Source organism: Myzus persicae, unplaced genomic scaffold (assembly GCF_001856785.1).
Source record: "Myzus persicae strain clone G006 unplaced genomic scaffold, MPER_G0061.0, whole genome shotgun sequence".
Lineage (NCBI taxonomy): Eukaryota > Metazoa > Arthropoda > Insecta > Hemiptera > Aphididae > Myzus > Myzus persicae.
In genome coordinates, this window is record NW_019104167.1 from 238025 (window position 1) to 255727 (window position 17703).

The window sequence follows — 17703 nt, forward strand, 5'->3', positions numbered from 1 at the left end:
TATAAAATTATCTAAGTATATCTATAACATAATGATTAAACTAAGTTTTTTTTAAACTATTAAATGTATATTAATTTTGTTTAAAAACATGTATATGCATTTTATGTTTTTATGGTTGTCCTAAATTTTTATTTTATATTTAAGTATACTTACTAATAATTTATATTTTAGATATGTAACAAACTATGTTGGTATTATATTTTACGCTTATAATAAAAATCCTCTAATAAACATTGTTTTTGGATGAATTATAGTGAACTCTAGTTTTTATGTAAAATTGCTATAATATATCCATTGCTAGTTGTACAATAAATGGTTAATACATCTAATCGTAGTATGTTTTCAGCATCATACATACTGTAAAACCTTTCTATGATATATAGCTGTATCCAAAATCAGTAATGTGCTATTTGTTCACTATATACTTAAAATAATGTACCTAATTAATTAAAGTTTTTAATTTTATTTAAATAAAAAAAATTAAATAACGGAGTTCTATTAGTAATGCAAATGGTACCTTTGACTTTGTGTGTATACAGGTGAAAATAATAGTTTTTATTGTTATTTTTCTTAGGATGTGATAATTACTTCATTATGTTGTAATTTTTAAGAAGACTTAGAGTCATGCTTTTTTTAATTTAATTAAATAATCAATCAAGAATTAATTGTTGGGTGAAAAAAAATATAATTACATTTTATCTTAAAATATTAAAAATATTAAATAATTCTAAAGTGATAAGTAAAATCAAGAAATTAAAAAATGTTGTCTTAAATATTGATTAAAAACAAGAGTTAGGTATATTATAATTTAGTAACACTTATATTTTTTTATGCCTAGTTTGTATTTAAGTATCTGATTTTTGCCAAAATTATTACACAATTCAACTCTTACTTTTTTTAGAAAATACTTTATTATACATTTGTTTGGTATTATGTGTTACAATTTGCTTAATTGTTTTATTCCTAAATTAAATAAAAAATACATTATTCAAACCTAAAAATTTACCTTAAAAATAAAAAAAAAATTATTATAAAAATTTTTTTATTTTTTAGCATATCCAAACAAAATGGTTCTTGAAGTAGACGGAGTCAAACTTGAAACTGCACCATGGGATCCTCGTTTCCCAAATACCAATCAAACCAAGTAATGTTTTAAATGATATTCTAAACACTGAATTAACTTATAATTAAATTTTTTTATTGTATTATTTTTATATTTTCAAATTGATCAATAGGTATTTATGTGACAAATCATTCACATACCACTTTTTTTTTAAATCTAATATTAACTTCTTTTGTATGAAGTTTTATTAGGATATTCTAAAGCTTATTGTTTCTTTACGTATTATACAATAGAATCTCGATTACCATGTCTCCATGTTGACGAATAATTATATTTGGACAATTTATATCATATTATGAAAGATATGGACAAACGTATTAATGAAATTTTTGGATCTAATAATATGAAGATAAACAATATCGTAGATTGTTTAACATTTAATATTTATTGAATCGGAAAATTATTTCAAACAAAAAAAAACAAAGACTGATAACTTCATATTTTAAGCCCCGATGATTTATTTAATATAATATATATCGATGTATAATATTATTGTATTTCTTATTATGATTAAATTCAAAGTTTTGAGAATTCGTAATCATAAAAAAACCTCAATTTTTTTTATTTTTTGAGTAGAGGTGACAGGTCATTTTACTGGTAATTAAATGTATACACATCATTATATTATAAACTATAGATAATACAACATAATATCAATTAGTCAAAAAGTCAAAAAGTCAATAGGTAAAATACTAAAAGAGGTATATAAAATAATGAACTAAGTAAATAGGTAATGGTAATAACAATGAGTAATACAAGAAATAACGTATGATATTGTATTCTTAAATTTTGTGTCTCCAATATTCTGCCATCTCTACAGCCTTATTATTTGCAATTTATAAGTATTTTACGTTACATTTCATTGGGCATTTGTTACAATTTAGAAGGGGCTCTTAATTGAAAAATCCTTTGTATGCCACTGTGTACATTTAATAGTGATGGGTAAAATATCAAGAAGAACGTGTGTTTTAAAATCACTTGCTTGTTATATTTAAAGTTATATAAGAAAATTGATTCTAAGAAATAAAAACAGCACAGTTTAAATTTGAATACTGGATAAAGATAATGACCTAGACTGAAAAAAATGATTATCATAAAAAGTCAAAACTAGGAATAATTGAAATTAGGAACGAAATGAGAAAATTAACAACATAGTTATAATTTAGAAATATTTGATGTTTGCAATGATGTGCACAGATAAACATACTGACTATAATTAATGTTTTTATGTCTTAGGTACTGTTATCAAAGCTTTTTGGATTATCAACGTTGCAAAAAAATAAGAGGTGAGGAGTTTGATGCATGCCAGTACTACAAACGTGTGTCCAAGTCTATATGCCCAAATGCATGGATTGATAAATGGAACACTCAAATCGAAGAAAATCGATTCCCTGGCAACATATAATTGCTGAAACTTTTATAAATATTAATAAAAACTAGTGTTCTTTACAAATGTATTACTTATGTGTTACACAATTTCTTGTCCAAAGTTTTGTGTTACTAATTATGTGAACAACAATTAGGCATATACAAACAATAAATATTCATTGTCTTTAAATTTTTTTTTGTGTTATTTAGTGATAATAAATACATAACATAAAACGTTTAATAACTAATAATTTTATTTAGGCGATAATAACCTGTAGTTAACCAATACAAATGCACAATAAAAATATATATACAGTAATGTTACATTAAATATTTTTATAAAAAAAACTGATGTAAACTCATCACAAGTTTACTTATTGTGTGTTAAAATCACATAAATAACAAGACTTGTACTACTAGTAGGATAATCTTGTACATTTAGGCTGGGTAGATGAGTGGTATTAATTTTAAAATAGTTTTTTTTTAGTTTTTTTCTATATTATATATGAGTAACTTGCTAATAAACTGAATTATCGTAGAAAACCATCATACAAAATAAACACAGATAATATTCGTACCATCAAGTTTCATTATACGTCAGATTCACTTCAATTTTTAAACAACAAAGCTATACGCGATCTGCTGTAATATGAAGACAACAAATTCCGGTGTTATTTCTTAAGTCTTGTTAATTTAATACTAAGTGATTGAGCAATGTTAAATGCAAAAATATAGATGCGTGTGGATTATTGAGTACGATGCAGTTATCAGAAATAATATTGGCACATTTTTCTGATTAATTTAAAGAAAAACTCTAGGAGTTTTTTCAATATTCTTATTAAGGCTAGTGGATAAGAAAGTAATAATTATTAGTACTGACAAAAATAAACATTTGTTGCTAATAATATTAATAATTATTAATTCATTTTAAAAGAATCAAATAAATTGGTTATTTTCAATTTTTTTGTGAACAAAGTAGAAGTAAACACTGCAAGAAATATAAAACTTATACTTAATAGAATTAGTATAAGATCTATAGAAAGAAATTTAATTTCACGTTAATAACATTGGACAAACATAATTTTATCATAAGTGACTTTCACTAAACCAAGAACAAACGCTATCAAAAATAATTAAGATATTGAATGAGTAAGGGATAACAAGTGTTTAATAAAAAATTTTTAACCCAGTGAAAAAAATTGTATAAATATTTCCCTCTTTATAAAAACAATAACAATTCACTAATTTAATTTATAACTATAAGTAGGGAGCAGATTTATATGCATTTAATATATATATTATGCTGGTTGATCATATGATATGGAGAAAGCACAGCATTTTTTTATAACAACAATTTAAAGCATATTTTTTTAAGGGCCTTTTTTACGATTCCAATTGAATCTTTCATTGTTTAGTGTATATTTAATGTTTTTTAAATAAATACTGAAGATAAAAAAAATACATTTTAATAATTTTGAAATAAGTTAATAGATATTAACAGTTTCATAAGGAATTAATTTTTTTCTTATAGATAAAAATTACCTACAAACACAGATATTAAAAATAAAAACGGAGGCAGACACCTGGCAGATATGAAACATTGAAATTTTGTTTTTCATTTGTCTTTATTTTAAAGGCGTATTGGATGTTTTAAGCATATCACAACATTAATGCGCATTGCCACCCCGACAAACAGTTTCACCTTCACCCACCGAACTAGATGTTTCATATTAAAAAAAAGTAAAGATAAAGTGTTCCTTAATTTTAATTTAATATTCAGAAAATAAATGTATTTTTTTTACTTTTTTACTTCATTGACAACTTCGATGAAAGTATGCAATAAAAACTACACTACGTAATACATGGATACATAATACACAGGGTCATTAGTCATTACATATAATGATAATCTGTAGGTATAATAGATATGTAAAAATAATATATAATTTTCTCAGATGTTCATAAAAAATACAACAATTTTTCTCATTAAAATTTTATAAATGTAGCTATCGTTAGTTGGGAGTATAGGAATTATGACAGGGGGCTAAAATAATAGTTAGGGCTTAGCACCCCTGGTTATGGACTGATGAAAAAAGGACCATAACAAAAACTAACCAATGTAAAGTTTAAATATTAAACAATTTTCACAGGGCCAGACTTAAAAAAGCATTCATAAAATTGTTCCAGTAAGAATAAATAATCTTACTGGATAAACAATGATGGTTCTTAATGATTTGATGTATTTCTTTAACTAAAAGCTTTTATTTAATTATACCTTAGTGTAGTTGTAAATCATGTGTTTATTGTTTATAGATTAAGTTAAATCAATTTTTATTTTGAAATTTGGCATTTATTTCATGAACCTTCAGAAATACAGAATACAAATTTTATATTAATAGATAAAAAAAAATGTTACTCTTAAGTATAAAAAAAAATAATAGTAATTATTAATAATAATGAGGTAATTCAACATAGATCCTTATTTATGTTACTTTATCTTCTAGTAATTAAAATTGAAATCCACTTTGACTAAGTAACGAAGTTTAACCTGTGAAATGTCATAGACAATAAATCTGAAAAAGTAAATGTTAAAGAAATCTATCAAGACTTTTATTGCAATATAGCTACAATACAGACATACAAAAGACCTCTGTCTACTACTATCCCATATACATACATGTAGGAAAATAACTCATAATAGTAGACATTTTAATTCACCTATGGTGTCCGCTATAGTGATTTAACTGCAATAATTTTAAGTGTAAAAAAAGGATACTCATTGTATAGCAATGATGTATCATTGATATTGGTAGAAATCGGTTTCCCGAGGGGAACCTCAATCTTATCATCAATGAACAATGATTCAGCAGGATCAGGCTTTGTTCTACCAATTCCCATACAGCTGTGTTTTCCAGGTGGTAATTTCTCAATGTATTCAGATGCTTTGTACTCAGCCCTAAAATCAATAATATTACATAGTTAATTAAATCATAAAATATACCTCTTCAATGTACACGTACATGTTACCAAGTGCAACTTCACACAATAGTAATAAACCGGTATTATTGGCATGAGATGCCATACAATAGTTGGCTGATTTTGACACCATGTCAGCAAAATATATACCTTTACCAAACATGTAACCAGTAACTGGAGCTTCTTTGGGAGCAATGCGTAAACCCTAAAGAAAAAAATTATACTTGTTTCTAATATAATTTAAGATAAATATTATAGAATTGGAATACAAAATATTTATTGACTATATTCAATATATTTTAATAGAGATTAATATACTTGAGAAAGTATAGCTGCAAAATTAGTGATTCGGGAACCATGCCACAAGAGTTTACGATTGTGTAATTTTTTAAATGGCTTGAATCGTTTTTCTTCACCAGATCTAACTACTTTAAAAACATCTTTGATACTTAAAGAATAAGAACTATGAGTTTCAGCATGAGTATTCATTATGTACTGCTGAATGATGGTGAACTCATTCATGTCAGAATGCAATACCTGGAGAATAAAATCAGAATATTTAATATCCACACAAGTTAAATATTTGTTTGAACTAACTCCAAAAATGATTATTTATAACTCACATCAATAGCACAATTTAATTTCATAAAGTGAGTATCTAGAGGATGTAACATAGAGTCTTCAGAAGTTTTATTGTCCATCATGCTGTATGCAATTTGGATTTCCATCAAGCTTCCAATCATTTCTAACTTTGACTAAAAAAATAAAATGTAAATTCCGGAGTTTTAGCTCTCTCCGATTAATTATTACATTAACACTATTACATACATTAAGAATTTCTTTTGAATCAATAAGCTGTGGTGTTTTAATACCAAAGTCATGGGGTATCAAAGAATAAAACTTGTTAGTAGCCGTGATCACATTGTCCCTTTTATTTTTCTCATCGCTCAAATCTATCATACTACTTAATTCATTCAATGTAGTGTACGCTTGTTGCAATTGATTGCGACTCAATTTTCCCAGTGGCATTTTTTGTAAATCCAACTAAAACATATTATCATAAATTAAATGCAAAATAATCATTTTTAAACAGAATCCAAAAAACAGGGATTAAAATTAATTACTGGTAAAAATCAATAATTTAAGAACCAATAATTCCTCTATTTTTGTGAAGCTGAAAACGGTTATTGGCGACCGCCTACTAGTAATCAAAATAATTATTTAATTAGAAACAATTATAACTTATACTTCCAACCCGCATTTTATAATTAAAACTTATTTTAAATCTAAATAAGAAATGGTTCTACTACTAGTTTAATTATTAGTTGTTTGTAGTAACACCAAAATAAACAGCCCAATAAGAAAATGTGTATTTAATTTTCATATATATTTTGGTTTTAATTGTATTTCTGGTATCTTTCATTTTTAGACAAACTTCATTTTCTAGCTATTTTAATATTATTTTCTGAAAATTAAGTTGAAATAAGTTGAGCAATACTTACCTCAAATTCGTACATAACTTTTTTCATTGATTCAACATCAAAGAGTAAACGAATCAGTCTTTGTACTGGTTCAGGTAACTTACATGGTACATTACTAATAGAATCAAGAGATTTAGATTCATCCTGAAATACAAATTAACAATAATAATTATTAAATTCAAACAGTTCAACAAATATAAATATGCAAGGTTTTACAACGGTTAATGTTTTTAATACATGTCCATAAAAAAAAAATTAACAGATGCACTTACATATAAATTAAGTTAAGATAAAATGCATAGTAGTATTACAAAAAACCCTTGTACAGAAAAGCTTGAAATTAGAAGATATGAAAGCATAATCGCCATGAACTTCAGAGAAAATAAGTAATTCATTAAGTACACAAAAAATCATGTTGGCTTGTGACTGTAAAAATTGAGTAATGGGATTAGCTGTATTCACAAGGAAATTCCTACAACAGGGGCACATGGAAGAAGATGATTAGAGGACTAACCAATGAATAATAGATATGCTAGAAAATGCTTACTTATAGAAATTGTGCCACTGAAAAGTAAAAGATAGTGTTGGACAGATCATGTTTGACGTGCAGCATAGGGAAGACTAATAAAGAAGTCTTAAAATTAATACTGGGTAACAAAAAAACGGTTTGATAATTTAAGGGCAAAATGAATGGATAGAGCTAAGAAAGATATGGATAAACTAGGAGTGGATAATCGATGTTAAGTGGTTGTGACTAAAGGTTAGAATGAACTATATTCACAACAAAGACAAATACCTGTCCATAATCAGTTTCAACTGGAACTTTTTTACCGGCCATTTTTACAAAATTATTTCTATTTCTCCATGCATTTCCAGTTTGATCTTCATAAAATAATTCAAAACTTTGTTTGGCCTCTTGTAACGTTTCATGCTCAGTAGTCTTAAACCCACCTATAGTGGTACCAATTCTTCCCCAAGAACGGAATACCCAGTATCTGTTTAGAAAAACCAAGGATTAACTTGTAAAATAATCAAATTTATTCAACATTTATAGAATACCTTTTATTATTGTCAGACTCTAATAATTGCAATTTATAATATGAGTTTTTACCAGTCAGCACATCCGACAGACATAAATTTGCATTCCATACATCGTTCTTATGCTTATAGACATGAGCTTTATGTTCAAGAGCAGACTGTGGTTCAACAGCAATGCCTCCTTTTAAAGTCAACTTCACACTTGTTGGTACACTTTTTTCATACATACTTTTTCCTGATATACTCTTGAAATTGCTTTTATTTTTAGGATCTAATTCTAACTCTCTTTGCCTTTTTTCAATTCTTTCTTTGGCCTAAATTAAAATAATTATCTACACTTAATTGTAAAATAAAAAATAATACTAATGATTACTTTTCCTCCCCAGGGTGCAGAGTTTTGTTTAATTATCAATTCAATTGCATTGCCACCTTTATCAATAGCATCAAAAAATGCAGTAGGTTCAACAACTTCAATTTCAAAACTTTCGGCATCTTTTATCTTCACACCCTTTTTAATAACGCTCTCTGTTAAACAACAAAAACATTATTTATTTTAGAAACTACAGTGGTAACTAACCATAAATAATGATTTTAAACAACTTCTAAAAATGAATTTTAAAAAATATTTTAAAGTAGTAAAGTCATGTTATACTAATTTAAATAGTTAATAATCACTTAACCTACATTTTTCAGATTATTTTCTTAAATTTGGCAATGAGAATGGTATTTGATTATAGGCATAAAGAGATAAAATATATTAGGGGGGCAAGCTCCATTATATAATTTCAATGTGCTATTTCATGAGCTCATTTATACAAATTTTACATAATTCTTAGTGTCGTTCAAATTTAAATATCAAAAAAAGCGAGTTAGTGGATGTCGCTCTGCCGTACATTAGACGTCTAGGAGGTCGCTGTAATGGATAGTATTAAATTTGAATTCAATGATATCATATCATTGTATACAAAAAACGACTAAGCGGAAACAGTATTCAGTCTAGGATAATTTATATTATTATTACTTATTATTAATATGGTAGCTCGTAGCTCATAAATTGAATTAATATAATTTTTAAATTATCAGTTATGCTGGAAAAATATTAAATATACCTATGTAAAATTGGGCTAATTTGGAACCGAATTACAACAAAATGATAGTAGCCAAAGTATGTGAGTATAGTATAGTAAGTATAGTGAAACAAAGTATCACTTTTGTTACAACATACAATATCAATAAACTGGAAATGTGTAAAAATTATGGATATTCATAAAATGTTTTTATTTTTTTTCCCAATTATTTGAAAAAGTACTGGGAATTTCAAAGTTGAAATAGAAGCACATTTTTTCTACCACTTTTGAGTAAATCATTTTTTAGACTTTTTTTGTATTATTTTCATTTGCCATAAATTTAATATATTAAGCACAATTTACCTAGACAAAATCCATTATCCCAACCTTAGATAAGCCTATGTATTTGATAGATAAATACAATTAATTAATTAGTACTTATCTACAAGACTTGGTCATTTAATAACTTATAAAATGAAAATTGTCAAAGAAATTATTTTGTATCATAATAAAAATGTATAATACCTGGGTTTGCGAAAACAGCAGCAATATTATTATTACAATGAGAAACTATTGTGCCACCTAATTTTGCCACTTTAAGTTTAATTTGTTTCAGTTCTAAGCCTTTAAATAAAGTTATAAACTCCATATTTTTTAGTGGTAGAATACGTGTTACTTTTACTCTGAAATAAAAATTGTATACAAATAAATAACATCATATTATTACAAAATAGTTTTGAACTTACAGGCCTTTTTCGTTTTGTATGGTAGATTGCTTTATAGAAGTTTTATCAGATTTTTCAAATAAACGATTCTGTATTTTGCACTTATACTTCTTACTAAACAAAATTTTTATTTCACGATTAAATAAATTTTAATAGTTTAATTTAAAAATATTAAACATCAAACATGATTTTTTCTTACAGAAAATCATCATCTTCAAGAATATGAGAAGGAATTTTGAATTCTACACGACGTGGTTCAACCATAACTTTATCACATTTTAACCACTCATTTTTGTATCCTAAACATTGATATCCAACACCACTTCTAAAAATGAATTGGCCTTGACATTCATCGCAAGGAAGTAAAGAACCAAAAGCCATTAAATCTGATAATCTATCATAAATCTAGAATAAATATCAAATGTATCAGTAATAACAACATTTTAAATTATTTGTAATTTTTCATGAATTAATAAACATAGTTAAACAGACATTAAGACATTAAGCTAATTTACATAACTTAATACAATAACAAGAAATAAAGCTCATTGTTGACACTTTTTTCCCATGGTGTATTCTGATTGGTTAAAGAAAAACAATCCCCAATTTTCAACTTATTTATTTCTATTAAATATTCTAAAATGTAACACATAATTTTTGTTATTTATATTTAGTAATTTATAAATGTTTAATTTTATAAAATGGTCATGATGCAGATGCAATACTTCCGCAGACCAGATTCAGCCCTCAGACCATGGGTCCCGGCACACTAGGCCTATCCAGTAAAATTTTATTGAGAGTAACTAATGCTATATTTTTTTTTTATGAATTTATTTAGATTCCACAAAATTATTAATTGTTCAAATAATTTAATACTCACTTAGTATATAAAAAAATAATTTTGTTAATTAATATAGTATAAAATATAAACCACCAAATGCACAGATTCTATTTTATCTTAAATTAAAAATTTTAATTACATACCGCTCCAAGATTTCCCTCTGGTATTTCTTGTTGATTATATTCCAAAAGTTCTTTACATTGTTTAACAGAACATGTTTTTAAATAATCTCTGTATTTGAATATCAATTTATTTTGTTTTTTTATTTCCATATCTGAATAATCATTAGACTTAATTTTTTTACTTGAACTGGGTCCATCAGTTTCATCTAAATTATCGGCACTTAACCACGATAACAAACAAACAATACATTTTTATAATTTTTACTGCTATTATAAAAAATAAATATAGAGTAACCAAAAAAATTAACTTACATAGTAGTTTTGGTAGCAGTCATTTTAGGCAACAGATTATTAATATTAGTTCTATCAACTTCACTTAAATTAAGATAGCCAGTTAAAGAGGAACCAGGATCAAAGAACTCTAAATCTTGCCTAAGTTTAACAAAACATTCTAAATGGTGCCATCTATTTATGCCACCAAAACGACGACCTTCATCACTATCATAATCCATTTTACCTATACGAACATCTTCCTAAAAAAATAATAAAAACATTAGGACCTAATTAAATAAAACTCAAAATCACAAGTGAATTTACTTCTTGGTATTTGTATGACCTTAAGTGTTTAATAATTGCTTCCAGGTTTAATTTAAATTATAGAAATTGTATTTTTTTATTTATTATAATAGTTGAGACAACATTTCACTAACAGAATTATTGGCTTCATCCAAGGCTTGTCAATAATTGTTTAATTGACTGTTCTTAAGATAAGTTGCAAATTAATTTTACTTTTAAATATTAAGTATAATTATCTCTTAATTTTTTTTTATAAAAGTGAATTATAAATATTATTAAGTTTGATACTTCAATAATAATTATTTATTATTTATTTGACTAAAAAATTATCTTGAAAATTAAATGCATACCTAATGTTCAACACAATAACAATTAAGACATTTCAATCCAAAATATACATTCATCAGCAAATATTAAATTGTGCAAAATCAATTTTAAACAAAATGGATTTTAATTTTTTGGTTTAATTCAAAAACGAATCAATCATAAATACTTTAAATCTTCACCAAATATTAATATGACCATATTCCATACTTCATAAAATTTCCAAAATATTGAATTAAGAAATTTTAGATACATTATTTTCTACCCGTTCAAAAAACTTGTGTAACACAAGGTTCCTCATATATTTTTCTGATTGTGATTCAAAAATATTAAAGGTACATAGACACTATTTTATTTTATTAGCATTTAAAGTAAAGACTATAGCAAAAATTATTTTGTAGTTTGAAATCTGGAACAATTTTTCTTTTTATGATTTGAATATTGAATACAAGATTTCTTAATTGTTTTTCTAAGGATATAAAAAAAAAATTGCTTGAAACTTAATTATATATTTATGAGAGTTTAAGTTCAAAGTTGTTACCTAGTATTACTAAGACGACAATATTATTATAGTGTATGCTAGGATGACACAAAGCTCAGAACCGTTGTTTTCATTTAATTTAATTTATCATTGAATTCAAATTTAACAAATCTATAAAAATGGCATACGCGACAATCACTGAATAGTACCCACTTGTTTACCTTCTTTGTATTAATTTAGATAAAGAGTTTAATACTAAAAATATTAAATATTCATACTTTTACAATATTTTCTTGACATCCACAACAAACAGCTCGTCCAGATTTTGCATATTCTACATTAAAATTTTTATTCTCCCCGGTATTCTCCTTTTTTTTTCCATTTGATTTCTTTTTTGTTGAAACAGGATCAGCAGTTCCGACTAAAGATTCTATGATAAATTAAATCTCAATTAAATACTTTAATTAGAACAGGTGAAAACTTTTGTTAGCTCCCTATTTAATTTACAGACAAGTAGATAATATTTAAAAGACTGAGTAGTGGTTTTCAACTGGTACCTAATACGGATGCAGCAAGCTTTTTAAACATTTTATTATAATAATAAATTTTAATTTTCAATAAAATAACAATTATTTTTTCTACATTTTCACTAATCATACTCATGCTTTCAATAATTAAAACTAACTAACGTTGACCCCAAATAAAACTTACATTTATTTATTGGAGCAGTAAAAATGCCTAGATAAAAAACTTTGTGGGGTTAAAATTTTTTTTAAAAAATTGTAATTTTTACACAAAACCAGCTTTTAACAAAATTGATATTGATTTTTGTTTTGTGGTGTAACACAAAAACTAATAAGTGTAGCTACGTGAAATATGTATTAAATGTTTTTAATATTGCATTTCCTATACATGATAAAATGTTTTTAAAATGTTGACGTTTTATGAGCCATTTTCTTATAAATTTCAAGTAAAAAAATGTTCGCTAGGGCAAAGAGCTTAAAATTTAAACAGTTCTTCAAGTTGTTATTCCAGTCAAATAAAAATATTAAGTTTTCTATCAGCATTTGAAGTTCAAGTTTTAACAAAAGTTTTTGTTTACACCTTATTATTAAGTAAATGAATCATCTTCTTTATAATTACCTAATTTAGTCTTGATTTTCTTTTGATCTTCCCATCTAATTGAATCAAAATTTCCAATGTCACCAACTGATTTAGGTCGTTGTTTAGCAAAAAAACAATTAAAATGGTACCAATTTGGCTGTTTACCATCAAACATAGGAGACTGAAAATAGAAATAAAATTTAAAATTTTAATGATATTTACTAGGTATTCAAATTTCTAATATTTTTTTTAATCAAAAAGTTGTTGCTAACTTATTAAATTGTATAACAATCATTCAATGTTTGTTTGTTTCTTAAAATACTCTTTTTTTTTCATGAAATATTGATTAATTGTTAAAAAATATAGGGGAGTATTATGGATTCTGTAATCTAACAAACATATAATATAGCAAACTCAAGTTTAACAAAACCGAGAACAAAACTAATTTTATGTTCTTATTTCTTTGGTATAATAATAAAGATTAAAATGGTATGATTCAACATAGAATTGTATTGATATTTAAATTTAAAAGAAAGTTACTGCAATATAAAAAATCTATTACCAATTTAAAATGCTAATAAATTGGTTAAAAATTATAAATATCAATAAAACCATAACTACAAGATGCCCTAAAAATTATTCTTGGCTTTAATTAACAAACAATCCACTCTACGAACAAAGCACAACACAAAATTGGCTCAACTAGGTAAATGCAATTCGCAATGTTATGAATTTGTAAGACAGTGAACACATGGAAGTGTGACATTACTCACCTACCTAATAACTAAAATTACACATTATTTTAATTTAATAATTATAAATTTATAATAGGTACTAAGGTATATTTTAAACATTAATAATTAAATAATAGTTCCATAAATTATTGTACATTTGAATATTATGTGATATATTGATATTGACATACTTGAATCATAACAGCGAGTCTAAGATGATCCTTTTCAATACCTTCCTTACATCCTTTACATTTTGATCTACTGCTTTTAGCGTATTCAGTACGATATGGACAATCTTCGAATTCCATGATTCAAATTTTTATTTAGAAACTTCACCCTTTCGCTATTCGTATTTTAAACTACAGAAAAACGGCGACAAACAAAAATTCAGTCACCGAAATTTCAAGTGAATTGTGTTTCGTTAAGAAAACTATTATTTCACATATTAGCTATAACGTAAGATACAATCTATATGTAATCTAAAGTCAAGACACGTGCGAAAGCCGAAAAGTGAAAATGAGCCGACTACGGACTTAAGGGAGTAAAGGGTGTAGGAATGTCGACTGACAACAGAGGTACAGTCGAAGAGTGAAGTAGTGAACGGTGAAAACGAGACAACGTACAACCTAGGAGCAAGAACATTCACACAAGAATTACAAGATTACACGGTAAAAACTAAAAAGTGTGAAGTAAACAATAAATTGGAGGCAAAATATCAGCAGTGCCAAGGTGGATACCACTGATACCACGGTCTTAGAAGCTGATAAGCGCGGACCACATCCTCCCGGAAGTCAATTATAGCATAGACACAATCATGGCTTAAATATACAAGGTTATTGCACATAGCCAAATTGTTATCAAATAAAAATAAAATGGCAGCGTAAGGGCATAGTATTCTATGGTAAGGGTACGGTCCATATCATAGGATATAATATCATAATATAGCCTGTATACGTCGTCCCCTTACGCTGCCATTTTAATTCCTTAACGTGATAAAATGATATAGTGGGGGTACTATTGCAATAACCTTGTATATTTAAGCCATGGACACAATATAGACATAATAGAATTAAGTATTATGTCTATGGTCAATAGTCATGATCACGGACATAGCAAGATGAGTTATAGTCGGTGGACATGATAGATGTTCCGCTTATTTGTCGGCACGATTTGGGTTATCTTAAATCGTGTTTGTGCCGTTTGCGGCACGGATTAATGTTAATATTAATGTATATCAATCCGTGGTTTGGGGGAAAACGTTTAAAAATGTAACCACACTTTTAAAGAGCACCAGATCCAGATGCCAGTATATAGTTAGACGTTTTTATGGTGGTTAGGAATTGTAGTAATGGTCAAATAATAACCGCCAATTATAGGGATTTGAACTTAAATTGATATAAAGTATTGTAAAATATAATATAATTTTTATAATTTTTTTACATTAACAGTGGCGCCGATCACGTTGTTATTTACTGACATATTATTTCATAGTAGATTTTTGATACGGGGAGGGGGGGGGTGTACCTGCACTGCATCCAGAATTTACTTAAAAACGTAAAAATAAATTATTTTAGAATAAATAGTATATAATAAATAGTTTAGTTCCCAAGCTATTTTTCTGATTTTTTTCACAAAATGGGTATTTTAAAGCACTGAATATACAAAAGTCTAATTAAAAAATTCTCGCAAATCAATATTTTTGAAGTTATATTTTTCCAAAGTTTACGATTTTACGTATTTATACGGATGCATGCACTAAATGCTATATACTTTGCTCTCCTACGTTTTCGTATTTGATTGTCGCCTCTTATTAATTATGGTATTTTATCTTGTTATAATATTATTGATACCTATCTAAAGTAGTTTCGATGTAGATTATACTTAGATTATTATATTTAACGACTTTTAAAAGGCAATAGAATTATATAACTGATAATGTTTTATTTTCGTATTAAATATTACTGTTCGAAGATTGCTATGTTAGTACCTATATGCGTTCTCCAGAGTCCAGATCACTACAGTTTTTGTTACAGTTACGACAATATATCATTTTAAAATGTCATTTGTTTTTTATTGAGTTGTATGATATATTATTATGACATATTATGAAAAAAAAACCAATGGCCCCGTCTCAATAAATGAAAAACAAAAATTGCAATCGAATTTGTTGACCCCTGAAGGTGTATTAAAATGTAAAAACCGGCCAAGTGCGAGTCGGACTCGTGCAGGAAGGGTTCCGTACCATTATCTATAAGAACGGCAACAAAATCATGTCTGTTGTATGGGACTATGGGAGCTCCGCTTAAATATTTATTTTATTATGTTTGAATATTTCAAGCGTCTACCAGTTGCCGTTATAAATATTCAGCAAAAAACGAGTAAAAAATCACATTTGTTGTATGAGAGCCCCTTAAATATTTATTTTATTTTATTATCAGTAGTATTTGTTGTTGTAGTGGTAATAGAAATACGTCTTCTGTAGAAATTTGAACCGTCTAAGTATCACGGTTCATGAGATACAGTTTGGTGACAGACGGACAGACAGCAAAGTCTTAGTAATAGGGTCCCGTTTTCCTCTTTGGGTACGGAACCCTGAAAATGGTCATTATTCGCAATTATAAATAGATGTGCATCCTTTAGAAGGGTTTGGTTGGAGATGTAGAGCTCCTATAAATAAACAAAAAACCATTGCGACTATTATCGATCGATTTGCGTAGATACAATTTTTCATAAATCGCATTTGTCGTTATACCAAATTACTTCGTTTGCATATTTGTGGTTGGAAAATGTGTCATTGTTATTTATTGTAAAACAAATTAAAATTGCTCAACATACTGATGCCGACTGGTCATCATTTCACTGAGAAGTCGTCTTCGACGCTATGATTACGAAATAGATTGTTATCATTCATCCAAGTTTAACAATGTGCTGTGTAGCCTGTGTGATTAATTTATTATTAGGTATCTAAAATATTTCAATTTTTATTTCTTCAAATTTAAATGTTCGCTATCGTCTATTACTTTCACAATTCATTTCAATTTTTTTTTAGTCAATTTTTGTTGTTCATTAGGGCAATTTTGAAATTTTTTTGAGAAAATTTTTGTGTATTATTTTATCATCAACGTTCTACCTTTACAGTTAATACTTATTGCTAATAGCAAATAGAACCGTCACTGAAACCAACCCTATGTTGTTAATTTTTTTTTTACTGAAAGCCAATTAAGGCCATTAATTGATTAATATTTTTAGGTTTTACTATGTAAATATGTAGGTTTACTAGAGGAACTTTGTGTTCAATTTTCAATCCCGAGGTAAAAAAATTGAAAATTTTATAAATTGTTTACAACAAAATTATTTTCGTGATTTTGACGAAATTCATATCAACTTAAAGTTTTAAAACTTAAAAAAAATCATATTTATATTAGATTATATATATTATATATTAAATAATATATATTTTTAATATTTTTAAATTCTTAAATGAACAACTTATATGGGATATTGTATTATATTTTGAATGGCATTCAATTTTAATTTCAAGACTAAAAAGTATACACTCCACAACAGAAATAACTATCTCATCTAAAACTAAAAAATTAAAGCCATGGGCCACAACTGCGATTATTAATTCTATCAGACAAAGAGATCGCTTACATATACAAGTTAGAAAATTTCCTCTAAATCTGAAATTAAAAAACTATTACATATTTAGGAACAAATTAACCAATAATAAAAAATTTAAA

At 26.5% G+C, this 17703-nt stretch overlaps 1 protein-coding gene across 1 annotated transcript; it reads right to left on the reverse strand.

Annotated features, from left to right (window-relative positions):
- Positions 1 to 4819: 4819 nt before the first annotated feature.
- Positions 4820 to 14651, reverse strand: LOC111039509 (poly [ADP-ribose] polymerase). Its single transcript, XM_022323046.1, has 18 exons — positions 14152 to 14651; positions 13266 to 13407; positions 12401 to 12552; positions 11054 to 11274; positions 10763 to 10961; positions 9978 to 10183; positions 9800 to 9892; positions 9579 to 9736; positions 8360 to 8511; positions 8008 to 8300; positions 7745 to 7943; positions 6970 to 7092; positions 6296 to 6511; positions 6091 to 6222; positions 5786 to 6004; positions 5512 to 5672; positions 5268 to 5447; positions 4820 to 5064 (listed from the first exon to the last, which is right to left on the reverse strand). Exons 1-18 carry the CDS (start codon positions 14266 to 14268, stop codon positions 4992 to 4994), a joined length of 3036 nt encoding a protein of 1011 aa, XP_022178738.1. The 5' UTR covers positions 14269 to 14651; the 3' UTR covers positions 4820 to 4991.
- Positions 14652 to 17703: the final 3052 nt, after the last annotated feature.